Raw genomic sequence first — 17915 nt, forward strand, 5'->3', positions numbered from 1 at the left:
TCAAGGTGACCTAAGTCTACTGATCTACTGGTGGGGCCTCAGCAAAGGTGCTTTGTCACCAAAGGGGTCACTGCTGCACTATCTATAGAGAAGGAGAAGTGGGCTGAAAGTAGAAGCACCAGGATATTAACAAGTTAACTGGGGTGGTATTCAAAGCTCTCTGTTCTCTTAAATTTGTACCATGAACACGCACATCAAAAAAAGGGGGAAGCTGAGATAAAAGTTGTTCTTGGGTGACAAAATTACGGGCAAGTTTTGAGACTTCTTCATACCATCCTGCACCATCAATTTTCTTTTTTTTTTTTTTTTTTTTTGTTGAGACAGAGTCTCACTTTGTTGCCCAGGCTAGAGTGAGTGCCGTGGCGTCAGCTTAGCTCACAGCAACCTCAAACTCCTGGGCTCAAGCGATCCTACTGCCTCAGCCTCCCGAGTAGCTGGGACTACAGGCATGCGCCACTATGCCCGGCTAATTTTTTCTGTATAGATTTTTAGGTGTCCATATAATGTCTTTCTATTTTTAGTAGAGACGGGGTCTCGCTCAGGCTGGTCTCGAACTCCTGACCTTGAGCAATCCACCCGCCTCGGCCTCCCAGAGTGCTAGGATTACAGGCGTGAGCCACCGCGCCCGGCCAATTTTCTGAAATAATGTTGTATTGCTTTTATGATAAAAATATTTAATTTATATAAGCAAAACTAACTAATTTTTGGCAAATGATAAAATGAGAGATTCTCTCTCCATCACTCCTTTCCAACATCTAATCCCACCCCCTCCCTTAGGAGTAACCACTGTCAACAACTTAGTTGGAATCCTTGCATAGGGGCTATATTTCGATTTAAGTGACAGAAAAATATGTGAATTCTGAATAGCACAAATCTCAGTTGTAATAGAAGAATGAAAAACCCGACTATAGTAAAATAAATCAGTGTTTAAAGAAGATCAAGGTTTGCTGGCTTTATTGGGGCTGACCTCTCTGAGAGGGTGTGACTTCTTAGGAGTCTGCTTTTCCCTGAGAACAGAAGGAGAAGGACGGGGAGGGAAAAAATTATAGAAAAACTAGAGATTCTTGAGGACAGGAACCTTATATTATTACTACCACTACTACTTCTATTTTTTAAATAATATTATAATGGTAACCATTTATTGAGCTCCATGAGGAAAGAGTAGAGAAAGTGGCCTCCAACTGACATGAAGAAACCTGATACAAGTGCACATTCACACACTCTTCTATACAAATCCCTGTCACTCATACACAAACATACTCAAACACCTCCCCCCACCACATACAAAATAGCCATACATAGGCAAAGCTCCATATAGAAATACGTTCACAATCATGAAGATTCAAATATCCTGCATCTTACTCTTGTTCTCTCATTAACTCTACCCCATTGAAATCAGTTCCTAGTTAATGTTCTCTTAACACTTGCATATGTTTGCACTCTATTATTCTGGTATATAAAAAATTGAAAGTAAGAAAGTTTGAATGTTGAAATCATTTGGTCCAGCTCCCTATCTGCAGAGGTGTCTATATTATTTGAAACCTCTAATTGTCTATCTTCTACTTGATGGTCCCCAAGGACAACTTTAAAATTTCCCCCAGTTGCCCATCTCCACATTTTATTTCTTCTTGATCAATCAACAAATATTTACTGAGTATCTACCATGGCCAAGCACTGTGCTAAAAAAGCTTGTGGAAGCAACCTAAGTGTCCACTGATGGATGAATGGATAAAGAGATTGTGACATACACACACACACACGCACACACACACACTCACAATGAAATATTATTCAACCTTAAAAAAGAAGGAAATCCTGTCACATTTTACAACGTGGATGAACCTGAAGGACATTTTGCTAAGTGAAATAAGTCAGACACAGAAAGAAAAATACCACATCCCACTTATACGTAGCACCTAAAAAATTGAATTTATAGAAGCAGAGAGTAGAATGGTGGTTACCAGAGGCAGTGTGGTGGGGGGCATGGGGAGATGTTGGTCAAGGGGTACAAAGCTTCAGTTATGTAGGATGAATAAGTTCTAGAGATCTAGTGCACAGCATGGGAACTATAGTTAACAATACTGTATTGTATACTTGAAATTTGCTAAGAGGGTAGATCTTAAATGTTCTCTCCCCCACACACAAAAAGATAATTATGTAAAGAGATGGATGTTAATTAGTTTGACTGTAATCTATGTTTATGTATATCGAAATGGCATGTTGTATACCTTAAATGTATACAATTTCAATAAAAAATTAAAACAAAACCAAAAAGCTTGTGGTTGGGAATATTATAGCTCTCAAACCTGGATATCTATTAGAATAACCCAGGGACTGTTTAAAAACGTAGATTCCTGGTCCCCACCCAAACCTAATGACTCTGAATCTTTGTGGTTGGGGTCTGTTGAATTGTGAGCTGAATTGTGAATTATGCTCACCCCCAAAATTTATATGTTGAAGTCGTAACCCCTAGTACCTACCTCAGAATGTGACTGTATTTAGTGATGGCCTTTAAAGAGATAATTCAGTTAAAATGAGATGATTAGGATGGGCCCTAATGAATATGACTGGTGTCCTTAGAACAAGAGGAAATTTGGACACAAACACATACAGAGAGAAGTCCATGTGAAGACACAAGAAGACAAACATCTACAAGCCAAGGAGCAAGGCCTCAGAAGGAACCAACCCTGCTAATACCTTGATCTCAGACTTCTAGCCTCCAGAACTGTGAGAAAAGAAATTTCCACTGTTTGAGCCACTCAGTCTTTGGTACTTTGTTATTGCAGCCCTGGCAAACTAATAGAGAGTCCAAAATACATGAGTTTTAAAAATAAGCTTCTCAGGGCTTCTAATGTAGCCCTCCTGGTGTCAACCCAAGGCCTGATTTGGTTAAGAGCATGGGTGGGGCTTAGAGTCACACTGACTTAGGGTCAAGTCCCATCTCTTCCACTTGCCAGCCATGTCACCTTGGAAAATAATGCCATGTCTCTGAGAGCTATAAAACAAGGCTGCCTCACAGGCTTGCAATGAGGAATAAATGGAAAATGGTTGTAAAGGCTTTAACACAGTGCTTGGCAAATAGTAAAGGCGGCTCATTCATGTTAGCTATTGTTATTCATATTAAAGGAGTTGGTCTAGAACAGAGACTCTTAAAAATTGAAGGGATAAATGAGCTTAGATAGAAAAATATTACATTTTTATTTTCACCAACTACTAACTGAAATTTAGATTTCCTTCAATTACAAATGCAGAGAACAGATCACAGTAGTATTGGCTGTGCCTATGACTTTGTCACCAATAGAAATCATAAATAGTTTTATGTCACATTATTGTTATTACAGGTATCTTTAAATATTTTTGCACTTATAATTACTTTGTTTTTTTCCTTTACATATGAAAAATGCTAAACTTATCATTACTTTGAAGTTATCATGGTTATCAGAGTTGTGTCAAGATCTTGCTATTTATTACATTAATAACAAACACTTATATAACTATACCAGCTTCCATCTCTCACATTTTATTCTCCAGTAACACTGAACTGCTTTGTAACCCACACCTAGCCCCCAGCATACAACTGTTCTCACCTGCAGGCCTCTGTCCACTAACCTCTCTACCTAAATGGCCCTTCTCTCCTTCCTGAGCTAATCCTTCCTCCACGCTCTCTCAGTACATGCCCCCCTACACCAGGCCTCTAGCATCACTTACCACTTGTACTGCTTTTGTCTGTCTACATGTTTCTCCTGCTAAACCATGAAGTCTTTGGGGACTTGGGCCATGTCTTATTTACCTCTGAATCTCCCACTAACACTGTACCTGGCACAGGGCAAGGACAGAGTAAGTAACTCTGCCCTTGGAGTTGAGTGACTCCATCTGATGTGGAGGTGCCCCTTCTATTTTCTTTCTGCTCCACCCAGAAAGCCACCAGCTCTGTCTGGAAATGGAGCTCCCCTCTGCTCTCTGAGTTTATGCAAGAACATTTTGCTGCTTGGAGTGTCTCCATCCAACACAATATATGTCAGCAAAGCAAGGCTTCACAGAGGGGAGCCAAGGTGGCCCTGCCCAGTCAGCCTTCCTCAGTGGAGATACGCAATTTGTTAATATAAGCTGGACTTGTATACAAATACATGGCAGCTCTCTGAACTCTATCTCTTAACTACCTAGGTTTTTTTTTATATCTCAATTATATTTGCTCTTGATAAGCCTGGATATAGTATGCAAAGCTGTACTGAATTATTAACAATACTGCTTGAGAGCAAGGACTACAACAAGGGAAATGTCAAGGGGACAAAATCTTGAGTTTAATGGTGCCAAATGCCAAGAAGGAAATACTTCTACTGGGGCCTCATCCCAAGGTTATTCACAAAGATAAGAGGACTCCGGCAAATATAGAAGCAAAAGGCCCACCAGTTCTCAAAACATAACTTAAATAAACATTTATGGATCTAATATATTTTGTTATAACATTTAACATAAAATAATTATAAACAAGAGGAAAAATCATAAACACTGTAATTAAAAAACAATTTAGTAGGCTATAAGTCTACACAATGCAGATGAAATTTCATATTCTACTACCTCCTCTGGATTTTACCCAAAAACATTAAAAAAAAAAGACAATGAAGAAGAAGAAACAAAAGAAATAGGGAAATTAACACATCTAAAGTATCGGCTTTTGAGAGGGGAAATAGAGTCCTGTGAGAACACAAGGACCCTACTCTGACCCCCAAAGCCTCTTTCATCCCTGACCTTGGGATCCTATCAGAAGCCAGGGATATTGCTTGTTTCTGGCTTTCTGGTAATTACAGCAGAGAGAGTGCTGCACCCCCTCCATTTCCACCAAATTTGGGGGCCCATATAAGACCCACATGGCCTTGGGAACAGGAGTTAGTTGGCCGCCCTTTGTGCCTAATCACAGGGCTGATTATGCTTGTGGCACTTAGAGGAAATTTCAAATCTGTGGAAGTCCTATCAGCAGGGACTCAGGCAAGCAGAGCTCCGCTAGAAAAACGGTGACTCTGGCCCTGATTGGTTGGTGTCTCGGCCTATACCTAGGCCTTGGGGCTCTCTTAGTATAGGCGCTCTGCTACTTTTAGAACCAGTGCACGTGGATTCCATTAGGAGGCACCTCTCGTGTTTCCTAGAGCTGACTCTGTGACGCAGACAGAGAATGTTCTCTGTTGGACACAAGATGGCAGTATATACTGCTCTATTTGAAAGGCCGTGGACTTCTGAATGAAGCAGCTGAAGAGGGGGTGGAGAGTGCTGGGTGAATTGAAATCTATTTGAATTTTATATGAAAACTGAACATAGTGAATATTTTAAATATTTTTCAAGAACCTACAGTTATTGAATCCTATACATTTAAAGTATTCCAAATCTCCGAGTCCCAAGACACCCTTGAAGACTACGGCTTGCCCACCCAGTACATCCCCACATCTCGCCAAGGTGGGGTATGACTCAGGGCAACAGCCCGCTCTCCACGGATCTAACCTTTTACTTTACCTCAGCTTCAGAGTTACCATCTCATCAGAGCCCACAACCCCCCACCACGTCCCGCACTTTCGGGACGCCCAACTGCCGTCCCCAGGACCTCTCAGGCCTATCTCTTGAAAGGGTAAGGAGAGACGAAGATAGAAGATAACCTAAGGTGGCAGGTGGGGTTCTGAAAAGAGGGGGGAGAACAAATTTGGGGAAATAGGAGAAGATAAGTGAAGCGAGGGAAGCGAGGGGGAAACTAAAATGAGGGAAATGGAGGGGGAAGAAAGAAAACGAGGAAATCCGGAACGAGGAAATTAGAGAAAGCGGGGGAGAAAAGAAATAGAGAAGGGGGAAAGAGAAGGAATGGGGCAGAAAGTAGAGGAAATGGGTAAAGTGAGGGGAAAAAAAGAGAAGAGGAAAAAATAAGGGAAACAGCGGAATGAGTGGGAGCGGAAGATCAGAGAGAAGGAAGGGGAGGATTGAGAAGTGACAGGGAAGGGGCAGAGCGGAGGGAAGCCTCCTGGGGAGCTGGCACTCCAGGAAGCCAGGACGAGGACCGCCTCAGATGGGGTTCGGGGAGGAGAGGAGCGAGCAAGTGGGGGGCGGGGAAGAGGGCGCAATGGGTGAAGTGAGAAGAAAGGAATAGAAACTAAGGAGTTTAGGTGTGCTTATGTGAGTTTGGCTTAAGGCATTTATCCGGTACTCCTGATGTGTGCCTGGCACTCGGACTCTCCGCACGGGCAACCGCTTTCTTTGAACCCCCACCCCACCCTCCCCCCAAAAAACGGGCTTATGGACGGTGGCGGTTAAGGCTACAACGCGACAAGCTCTTGAGGGTGGCGTCTCTCCTGTAGGGGGACCCGTTCGCGGTGAGACTAGAGACATTTTGCCCTCCCGCTGAGCTAGAGACCCACGAGGCCGGGTGACTAGGGAGGCGCGGCGGCCCCAGAGGGGCCGCTGGCAGATTTTGGGCGGAGGATGCGGCTCGAGAGAGCCTGAGGCGAGGCGCCGCGCGCACTGAGAGGGGGAGCCGGGCCTGCTCCCAGGGGACCCCGCGACGGTGCGAGCGGCAGCGTGGGCGCGTGGGCGGGAAGGCGCGAGGGCGCGAGGCTGCGAGGGGGCGGGGCTAGGTGGGGCCGGGACCCAGTCGCTCGAGGCCGGCGCCCGCCCGGGAAGCGACAGAGGAGCGTTCCCCGCCGGCCCCTCTAGGGTAATTTACGTGCTGTCACAGCCGGTGCTGACTCCCGGGCGTGCAGCTCGCTCAGTCGCTCTCGGCTCCTGCCACCGCTCAGCCGGCACAGCCCAGGGGAGCCCGAGAGCCAGAGAGCCTGTGAGCCGGGGAGGGAGGGAGCAGAAGAAGGGAGGGAGAGAGGGCGCGCCCGGCTCTCCGTCTGCCCTGCCGCCCGCCCTTCCTGCCGCCACAGGTCCGCCCTGAGCCCCGCTCACACTTGGGAAACTTGGGACTGCTCTGGGGCCGCGTGTGGCACCTCAGGGGGGCGGCCCCGGCCTCAAGAGGAGGGGGAGGAGGAGGAGGAAGAGGAGGAAGTGAGCCCGAAGGATCCGCTCAGAGCTGTTTGTCCAGCTGTTTCTATTCGCACCCCCAGCCCTACAGCCAGAAAGGGGCTGAGCCCAGGGTGGCTGCCTTTAGGCGCTAATTTCCAACTCTTTTCCTCACAGCTTGTCTTTTCCAGGCACCCTGGAGTCTCCTCAGGCCAGTCCGGCGGGCGCGCACCTGCCAGCCGCCCCTGACCTCTCAGGCCAGGCGGCCCCCGAGCCTGAGAAGATGGCCCAGTCCAAGATCGAGTGCCGCTCACCTGTCGGCCTCGACTGCTGCAACTGCTGCCTGGACCTGGCCCACCGGAGCGGGCTCCAGCAAGGCAGCGGCGGGGAGAACAACAACCCGGGCAGCCCGACCGTGAGCAACTTTCGGCAGCTGCAGGAGAAGCTGATCTTTGAGAACCTCAATACTGACAAGCTCAACAGCATAATGCGGCAGGATTCGCTGGAGCCAGTGCTGCGGGACCCCTGCTACCTGATCAACGAGGGCATCTGCAACCGCAACATCGACCAGACCATGCTCTCTATCCTGCTCTTCTTCCACAGGTGGGTGGCTGGGCACACGGTGGATATGCGTCCCGGCGCGCAATGCTGCACCCTCACCTCTGACAAAAGGGGCAACCAGGAAGTTCAGGAGGGGCACTGGGGAGGTTTGGCTCACCGGGTGCCATGACTGGACTTTGAGGCTGCCTGGAGTACTGCGGCACTGAAGGGAGACCTGGCAGGTGCAAGTCCTATTTTTAAGGGTGCCTGTAAAGGTTTTCCGAGGGGAACACTGAGGCCCAGAAGGTGGGCAGACCGCATATGGTTTGGAGATAGCTGGCAGTACCCACTCCTCTAATGCATACATTTCCACAGCCCCTTTGGGGATTCTGCCATGGGGTCCCCTCAAGATCCAAGTCACACCCTTTTCAAAAGCCCATTTCTAAATGTGCAAACTCAGATTGAAACCGCAAGGCTTTTAAAATTACTGAGTGGCCCTGACTGACAGTGAGGGCAAGCAAAATGTCAAGACAAATTAAGCACCTGATGGTGGTGGGTGGGAATAAGAAAAATCAAAGACCCATGAGAATTTATTAAGATTCTGGATGGCGGTACCCACCCCCTCCATGGATCACAGCCTTCGATTTCAAATGTAGGTGAAAAGCAACCCCAGAGAGCATCCTAGGACATCTCCTTGAGTGCCTCAAGAACTGTGTGTGGCAGGAGGGTGGATGAATCCATGTCATCTTGGGCGTGTGTTGGAGTGCGGGTCAGACTTTCTAAAAATCCTGCAGGGGAGGGAAGGAAATGAGAGGAGAGGCGAGAAACACAATGGGAAGACCCAAGGTGGCTGCTGTCCTTGTCTGAGACGCTGTGGTAAGAGCCTTTCTCAGAGAACAACCAAGACAATTTAGAGGCACTTCAGAAAACCCAGTCATGGGTTTGGTGTTCTTAGCACCATCGGGATAGGGCACTGGTGTGTGTGTGTGTATGAGGGTGGATTTATTTTTGCTCAACGATGAAGCTTATGTAAGAGAAAGACACTGCCACTGTGGGGGACCTGGGTTGTAGTACAAGTTATGGCTCTACCTGTCTGTATGAGCCGGAGCAAGTTGCCTGACCTCTCTGGTCTCTCTAAGATTCCTTCTAGCTCTGCGATTCTAGGTCATGGGCAGGTGGTGTGCCCAGAGGAAGTAATAAGAAATTCTGAGCACCCACAAAATATTCAGGTAGCAGTAAGGCTCAAATAAGAACTTTTAAAAGCAATCAAGAAAGGCAGGAGGCTGGGCGCGGTGCTCATGGCTGTAATCCTAGCACTCTGGGAGGCCGAGACGGGAGGATCCTTTCAGCTCAGGAGTTCGAGACCAGCCTGAGCAAGAGCGAGACCCCCATCTCTACTAAAAAAATAGAAAGAAATTAGCTAGACAACTAAAAATATATAGAAAAAATTAGCCGGGCATGGTGGCGCATGCCTGTAGTCTCAGCTACTCAGGAGGCTGAGGCAGGAGGATCACGTGAGCCCGGGAGTTTGAGGTTGCTGTGAGCTACGCTGACGCCAGGGCACTCTAGCCCAAGCAACAGAGTGGGACTCTGTCCAAAAAAAAAAAGAAAGAAAAGAAAAGAAGAGAAAGAAAGAAAGGCAGGAGCTGTCATCACTTAATACCAAGACCAGGTTTGCCTTCCTTGCCCTAAGACAAATCCACCATCACCTCCCACTCCAGCCCCAGTGGTTCCGGGCAGGACAAACAGGGCTGCTGATTTCGTTAGTGTTATTATAACAAGTTGTATTCCTCAGGCATTTTCAATGCTATTGAAGCCCTTTCCCATCTATTATTTCACTTTGGGCATCAAATTATCTCATTGTTTAAAATAAACCAGGCCTCAGACGGAACAGGTTTCGAGGAAATCTTCATTTCTGGTGAAAGATTACTCCAAGTGCATTCAGCCCACAGCCGCTGAAACCCTGCGGAGCGAAATCCCTAACAGGTTCCTAACGATCCGCCCTTCTCTGTTGGAGAGTGGCACCAGGGGAGGGGTAGCAGAGAAACCTGGAAAGGGCGCTTGTAACATTTGCATTCTTTCAACTGGGAGAGAAAGGGCCCCTCCAGGCTTTGGTGAAGTGTGAGCCGGCGGCGCTTCCTCTGGGTCTGGGCCTAGGAGGCTCGGACCTGGGTGAGTGAAGTGTGAGGCTTAGAGCCTGAGATCAAAGTGTTCGCTTGTGCCACACCTCGGGAGCGCCCTGGTTATTTGGGTTTCTTGAATGGGAAGACCTCCTTTGTCATCTTCTCCGCTGACACCAGTTTATTGACGCTTGGTTCTTGGCAAAGCCTGGAAATGCTACAGGGTGGGGATGGGGGCCATTGAAGGCACAGGGTGAGGGAGGAGGGCCAACTGTTAGGAAGGTGTGCCTGTGCAGCACCCTGCCTCCTGGGACCAGAGCAACTCAGCGTCCAAAACCACTGAGGAGCAAACCAGCAAGCTGTCAGGCTTCGCTGAGGCTGGGGAGTGACAGGGTCCTGTCGTAACACCCCGATCTTTCTAGCAGGACAAAACATTCACTCACTTTCTTTGACAACTGGGACCTTACAGATTGGAGATTCTGAATTCAGTTTAGGTTTTGCCCAGAATGACATGCTCATTAACAAACTAGGAGACCATTATTGCTGGTCACGGGGATTCTCCGATGTCTGGAGGTGGATAGCCTTCTTTTCAGTGAACATTTCTTTTCTTACTTCATTGAATTCCCTGGGTCTCTATCTTCATACCTCAGCCATCATTTTTTACTCCTATTCCATTTAATGATTTGACATTTCAGGTTCCTGTTGGGTGTCTTTTCCTTTGTCTACTTTCAAGGCCACCTCTCCTGCTGGAGAAGCTACTCTCCCCACCCCTCCTCCTTCAGCCCATTCCTCTTCTTCCAGGGCTCCTATATTCTTGGGAAGAAGGGAAGGGCACAGTCTTGATTTATATCTGGTTTGTCTGCTTTGACCTGTCCCTGGCTTTCAGCTTAGCTCTTGATTTCCTTGTAACACAAGAGTGTAAGCAATTTGAGGGTAGGGTTGTGTTTTACTCACTTGGTTTTCCCTTGGCTCCTAGGTATGTATCCAGCACTCAATAGATATTTTTTTTTTTGGTTGGACAACTACTTAAGTGTTGATGTGGTCCCATGTAAAGATTTTACAACTTTAATCGTGTTTTGGAAAATCTTTATTAAGGTTTAAGTGTGGTTTTGCCCCCACATGCAGTAACTCTAATAGCCTGGTAGAAGCCCTGATGGTGGTCAGTGCTGTGTATATACATATGAATCAGTGGTAATGAACATGTAGCTTGTTGGTATGCAAATGATGCCTCTACTATTGGGGGTGGGGCGTTAAACACCATCTCTTCAATCTTGTGTTCTATAAGTAATAACTATAATGGATTAATAGCTAACATTTATTGAACATTTACAATGTATACTAAGCATTATATCTGCATAATATCATTTAATATTTACACCAACCTTATGAAATGGGTACTATTACTACTCATTTTCATTTTATAAAGAAGGAAATCAAGGCTGGGAAAAATTAACCAACTTGCTCAGTACCTCAAAATGAAGAACAGAGCCTCACAATGATCTCAGGTGGAGTCTATGAATTGTCTATAAAGAAAGAATTGTTATGAACACTACATAACTAAACTAACGCTAAAGAAATTGTTAGAACACTTAAGAATTGTAGGCCGGGCGCGGTGGCTCACGCCTGTAATCCTAGCACTCTGGGAGGCCGAGGCGGGTGGATCGCTCGAGGTCAGGAGTTCGAGACCAGCCTGAGCAAGAGTGAGACCCCGTCTCTACTAAAAATAGAAAGAAATTATATGGCCAACTAAAATATATATATAGAAAAAATTAGCCGGGCATGGTGGTGCATGCCTGTAGTCCCAGCTACTCGGGAGGCTGAGGCAGTAGGATCACTTGAGCCCAGGAGTTTGAGGTTGCTGTGAGCTAGGCTGACGCCACGGCACTCACTCTAGCCCGGGCAACAGAGTGAGATTCTGTCTCAAAAAAAAAAAAAAAAAAAAAGAATTGTCTATGAAGCAGAGGTAAATGTGGGCCCAAAACCTTTCCAAATAGTCAAAATGTCCTTAGTAGATAAGGGGACCAATCATCCCAGTCCTGGGACACAGGACTTTCTGGGGGACAATCCCAGGGAAACAAGGATGGTTGGTCACCTGATTATTAGGGTGACTCAACTTTGTCATTTGAATATGCTTCTAATAATGGAAAACTTAGGAGAGATAGATATATGCTGTGCAAACAGGTGAAGTTTCTTACTTAAAGGTAGTATATGAAAAAACTTCCTAAGCTGAAATTTGAAGGGCCTTAATTCTCTGACCTGTAAGATGTGGCAAGCTGGAACATGAACTTGGGCAATATTCTGTTGCTGTGATTGTTGTTGTTGTAACCTCAAATTTATTTCTAAGATTTTACCCAAAACCCTTTAATCAGCTCTATTCTGCTTTTGACCCCAGAGCATACCTACCCAGTGTGGTCTGAAAGACTCTGGATCTGAGTTCCCATCCGTCTCTAAAAGCCCTAGGATTCTACCTTTAAGCTTCTGGCCCAGCACCAACTGGTTCTCACAGATAGATTCTCAGAAGATAATAATAATAGCAAACATTTCTAATTGCCGTATGTACGCTAATCCATTTACTATCCCCTATTGAGCTGATATACAGATTCAGAGATCAGGATTTCAAGAATAATTTGCACAAAAAATTATTTGTGCTTCTCTAAGTAAGTCTTAGAACCAATAATTTCATGTTTATTCTTGGAGCTGGCTTCTGAGCAGGTAGCCACTTACATGGTATGATTTAAGGGGCTACCTGCTGTAGTGCCTAAATTCATACTATTTAAGATTTAGTTTTCTGTCCATGTACCATCTAAAACTCCTCTCCCATAGCACCAGTGGTATGCGGACCACACCGTGAGAAACCCTGAATTAGAGATTGCAACCCTTTGTCAACTAATTTACCATTTGATTTTGAGGACGGAGTTCTTTGCTGTAGAGAGGTTTTGGGTTTCTATGTGGTTAAGCCTGTCATTCTTTGCCTTTGTGATTTTTGCTTTTGGTATCAAGCTTCGAAAGTCCTTCCTTAGCCCCAGGTAATTTAAAATAACTATTTCCTGAGTGCCTAGTGGTCTGACAAAGAATAGACACTCTTGGATTAAGGGACAAATGCATTTGCAAACTTAACATTCATGGTTTGGGTACCTCATGAGAACCCAGACATGTAAGAAATTATCTTTTTGCTGAGGCACAGATGTGAATCACATACGCTAGGAGGCTAGTATGAGGGGGTCAGTACTTTCACCAATGAGTGAGCCTGGTGCCCTATCTAGCACCTACTATTATATATGAGTATGGGAATGTGTGTAAGGTGGGGGGAAAGATGTATTATATATGTATATGCTGTATATAATACATTTATATAGTGATAAAATATATATAATATAAAGTTTGCTGCTTTAACCATTTTTAAGTGTACAATTCAGTGGCATTAAGTACATTCACAATGTTGTGCAGCCATCACCATTTCCAGACCTTTGTCATCATCCCAAACAGAAACTCTTTGCCTATTAAACAATAACTCCTTATTCTTCCATCCCCCTACCCACCAGTAATCTCTATTCTACTTTCTGTCTCTATGAATTTGTCTACTCTAGATATTTTATATAAGTGGAATCATACGCTAGGTGTTTGGCTTCTTTCACTCAGCATAATGTTTTCAAGGATCATCCATGTTGTAGCATGTATCAGCACTTCATTCTTTTCTATGGTTGAATAATATTCAATTGTATGAATATACCATATTTTGTTTATCCATTCACCTGTCAGTGGAAACTTGGGTTGTTTCCACCTTTTGGCTATTGTGAAGAATGCTGCTATGAACATCGGTGTACGAGTATCTGTTTGAGTCCCTGCTTTTAGTTCTTTTGGGTATAGTCCTAGGAGTGGCATTGCCCAGAACCCTCTTTTCAACACAATTCTGTGGTCCTCTGCTTACAATCAGTCCACACATAGTAACTCTCGTGAAATGAGCAAATGTCTTGTGTCTTTGAGGAGAATGCTCCCTCCCGGAGTCAGCTGCTGGTGCGAGTGATTACATGAAAAGAAAGCTAAGAAGTTTAACAAAGTGATGGTGCTAGTTGGAAATAGAAGTGATGTGCATTCAAGATTGCATTCATGAGTTGGAGACTGACAAAAGATTTAGTGTGAATCTCTCACGAATGGCCAAGGTCTAGCATACCTTTTAAAAGAGTAACATGTGACACCATTACTTGTCATTGACTTCTTTGTATGGATTTGTTTATCAGACCTTTGGTCAGGGTGACAGCTCACTGAGAGTAGGGTTACATGGGGATGGGACATAGGAAAGCCAACTTTGGAGAAGAAAGGTAGAGAGATGGGGCCAGAGTCCATCAGAGGCCTAGCTTGGGTGGGCTGCTGCAGCGTGGGGCTCTGGGCAGCCTGAGAGCCCAAGAGATCTGGTTGGAAGGAAGGTTCACGCTCTCAAAGAAAGATGGAAAGAACAGAGCCTGAATTTCATCTACTCAGTTTTGCCGGGAGTGGACCCACATGAGCCCACTCCTCAGAAAATAACTCTTTCCAGGGTGACCTTATTTTCCCTCCCTGCCTGAAGAGAAGGTTAACATTCCTGCTTATATTTGCACTTTCAGATAAACTAACAAGCTCTCAATTCCAGGTAGAGTGTTGGCTCCTTTCCAGACCAGGTTCTGAAGGCCAGAGAGTCTGGCTAACTGGAGATGGATGTATCTGGCCAAGGCTGCCAGGATCTTAGGACCCCCTGGTCAATGGAGCTCAGCAGAGTACTTGCCCCTACCTTGTGTGTTGGTTGAGAGGGACGAGGTCGGCCGTGTCTGTACCTGGTGGTGGCTGTTGTAGTATGTTTGTTCATCTCAATTCTGCTCCTACCTGAACTTTCTGCTCTTATGTAAGGCATCCCTCAAGATAACTGTGAAACCATAATCTGCCATGGCTGGCTGGGTTTACATAACAAATTAGTTGGTGTCGTGCAATAGCCTCTTGAGCCCTGGAGAAACCAATGTGCTGAGTTGGGACTAAAGCTTGGGCTCATTTGGTGGGGCACTTAGTGTGCTCACTGCACTCAAGGGAAAGCATTCCATGCTCACAGGGGTCAAAAAGATGAAATTTCCTTTTAGATGAAGAGAGCAATAATGGCCCAGGACATACTGTGCTGTCCCAAGGCCTGCAATAATAGAACAAAGGTTAGGGCTTCACTGAAGCACCAAGCTTTGGCAGACAAGGCCCTCCATAGAACCCCATGGGCTAACAGGAACACCGTGAAGGCCAGAAGGCTAGATCCCAGCCTCAGAGCAACCTAGGTTTGAGGAGGAGTCAGGTCAGGCAAAATGGCTTCTGGAGGCCACTTCCTACCTTGCTGAAATCCAGTTTAACTAGAGTTGGAGTGGGGCTAAGATAGGGTCTGTGAGAGCAGAAAGCAAGCTTTTCCAAATGCTACTCCAGGCAGGAGGGAATTTTATCAGTGGACAAGGCAAGTTCACATGTACTTTCTAGCTGGAAATTTCTGCTCCAAAGTATCCATGGCCCTTCTGGAAATGGTGTAAGATCCCAGCCAGCACAGGAGACTGAATGGGAAGCTTCCCATTGTGCAGACACTAGCCCAAAGGAAAACAAGAGCTGGAAGCAGCTTTGGTCAGTGATGACCCAGGCTCACTATCAGCCTTCCTCTCCTGGGAGCCGCTTTCCTCAAATAGGTCCAGCCTGAGATCAGGCCCCTGTCTATAGACAAAGCACCACAGGGACCTTCCCCATCCTTCCTCGAAGGAAGACTTTACTCACAAAATAGCCTTGAATACTCAGCCCACTTCCTCTCATCTCTTCAGGGGAGATGGAGAGCAGCTGCTCACAGCTTAGGGGTCTGGCCAGGATTCCCGCTCCATGCTATCTAGGCTGGTGATTGGCTACAGCAATCCCTAAGGAAGAAGTGGGTGAGAAGTGAGAGGAAGGGAAGTGGCTTCAGCGGCTCCTTCCTGGCTTACCCCACTCCGAGACACCCCTCTTTCAATGCTGCTGTTTAGCTTCACTCCCAGACTAGGCTGGGCCTAGGCCAGCCGGAGGGCCCTGACTCATAACTAGTGTAGTGCCTTATGTAACACAGCCAGGTTACAGAGGCATCAAGCTTCTGCTTGCTCAGTGGCAGGCTTCCCTGGGGCCAGGCATTTGGAAGCCTGCTGGGGGTTGAAGTCAAGCTCATCATACTTCCCAAGGAAAAGCCTGTTCTCCCCAGTGTCAGGCAGGCAATCTACTCAGAAGCAAGTGCCAGGCTGCAAAGGTGACCCCCCTCAGTCTCCACACTCAGCAGTAAATGTAAGCAGACAGGTGAGCTGGAGTGGACTTAGTTGGACTTCAGAAATTTGGGGCGGCAGGAGGAGGAAGAACCTGCTATAACCTGATTAGTGCACTGCTAAAGAAACCGCCTCATGTATGAAGGGGCCCCAGATCAGTTCTTAGAAGTCCCTCTTCCTTTTGTATCTGCTTGTTGGTTCAGGGATTGTTTGGCAGGGGTGTGGGAGGGAGCCCCAGGCTGACCGACACCAGGTGGAAGGGTTTACCAGAAGCTGGAGGAGCTGTTTAAAGGAAGGCCTTTCGAAAGCCAATTCCTAGTCCATTTTCCATGAAGTCTCAAAGTCCCCAGGCTGGCCTGAATTCACAATGATTCTCAGCTCTCTTCCTGGCCTATTCAGAAAATCACATTACTGGCTTGGTGCAACTGAGCCCCCGGTGAAGTCAGGATTGCTAGATTCTCTGACATAGTTCTCTAATAAGCGAATCTATCTACAACACAGAATATCGCCATCAATCTAATATTCCACTGGCTCAAGGGTTGTGACTAAACCAATAGCTCCTCTTCTGTTCCGTTGTCTTTGCCCCAGCCTGTCCCACTGTGTTGCCAGTGGGTAAATGGCTCACAGGCTGAGAGTAGGTGGAGACACTGCTCTCCAGTTCAAGAAAGAGAGGAAGAAACAGGGAAACAAAGTCAAAAAGGTGGTGTAGGAATTATCAGGAGGCATGGTTTGTGTCCAAAGCTGACCCATAAGTCCTTGAACAGGCCCAAGACAAGCCCACCATCTCAGGGGTCAGAAGAGCTGGGCACCCCTAGGCCCCTAGATCATAGCCAGAATCCAGTGAAAATTGGGAGTCCTGAGGTAGAGGTACAGAATTTCCCTTTTTGGGATTCCTCTCACGCTTCCAGCCTCTTGCTTCTCTGCTTCTCCCTATTCCTTCTGCCCTTTTGGTTCATAGGTGCAGAAAAAGAAAAAAAAGGAAGGAAGGAAAGAATAAGAACTGCTTAATTTTAAGGCAACATAATCTGCCTGCCCAAGTGCACAGAGAAGTGAATGATGGCAGCACCTCATTCAGCCTTGTAGTAAGCAACCAAGCACTCCAATTAATCAATCCATCATTTATTGACCAAGGGCCTGCTATTTATTGAGCTCTGACTGCGGATTTATTGAATGCCTACCCTGCTAAGCACTGTAGAGGACACGGGACACGTCAGAGGCTAGGACCAGGGCCGAGAAGAGCTGAGAGTGTAGCTGGGGGGAGTGCAGCAGCTGCATCCAAGGCCAGCGGGGAACAAAGCACTGGCGCAACTGACCGCAGGCCTCTCCTGCTCCTGGAAAGGCCTCAAGCTTACTGCTCCCAGGGTCCACAGGTCTGGAGCTTGGGCGGTGCCAAAGCAAACTAGGAAGGGAGAGTTTCTTTATGGCGGCAATTTCCAGCAGGGCCTCAAAGAATGGGTTGGCTTTGGCACGGTGGGAAGTGGGTGGTGGGGCTTTCTGGTTGGGAGAGGGGAGGAGGACCTTACTGGTCCAGCAGTGTTCTTGGGTAGGAAGGGGCTGGCCTGGGGTGGGAACACTTTTGATTCTTCCTGGGCTAGAACCCAGAGTCGCCAAGCTTCAGGAACAAGACAGAAAAGTTCACTCTGTTCCCCCCTCCCCAACCATTGTCCCTCTCTGACTCAGGGCAAGCTGGACCGTAGTGCCCTCTCCTCAGGACCCTGGGTTAGCCCTGGCTAGGTGGAGGCCTTCAGGGCCTGGGAACAGGAAGGTACTTCCCCCTTATACCTGGAGAAAAAGCCCATTGGAACCAGGAGGGTTGAGCCTGGGGCTGCAGTTGAGGGTGGGCACCAGAGGAGCCTGGGAGCTATGGCTTCATATCTGTGCATCTCTGGCCTTGGTCTCCATGAGGCCTCTCTGAGGTGTGTAACAGAAGCAGGCGGGAGTCAAGGTGCTGCCATGAGAACACATATGCCATTTGCCCAAGTCTCTCTGGAAAAAAGTTGCT

At 46.7% G+C, this 17915-nt stretch overlaps 1 protein-coding gene across 3 annotated transcripts in view; it reads left to right on the forward strand.

Annotated features, from left to right (window-relative positions):
• The first annotated feature begins 6652 nt into the window (after positions 1-6652).
• Positions 6653-17915, forward strand: part of TSC22D3 (TSC22 domain family member 3) — a 61080-nt gene continuing 49817 nt past the window's right edge. Inside the window, exons 1-2 of one of the 3 annotated variants that reach the window (XM_069462978.1) lie at positions 6653-6691; positions 7159-7584. In XM_069462978.1, coding sequence (XP_069319079.1) covers positions 7265-7584 — 320 coding nt within the window. In that variant the 5' untranslated portion in view covers positions 6653-6691; positions 7159-7264. Of the gene's footprint in view, positions 6692-6711; positions 6906-7158; positions 7585-17915 lie in introns of those variants that run through there. The other 2 variants (XM_069462977.1, XM_069462979.1) reach the window with 2 other exon arrangements.

This window comes from Eulemur rufifrons, chromosome 30 (genome assembly GCF_041146395.1).
Source record: "Eulemur rufifrons isolate Redbay chromosome 30, OSU_ERuf_1, whole genome shotgun sequence".
NCBI classification, from domain to species: domain Eukaryota; kingdom Metazoa; phylum Chordata; class Mammalia; order Primates; family Lemuridae; genus Eulemur; species Eulemur rufifrons.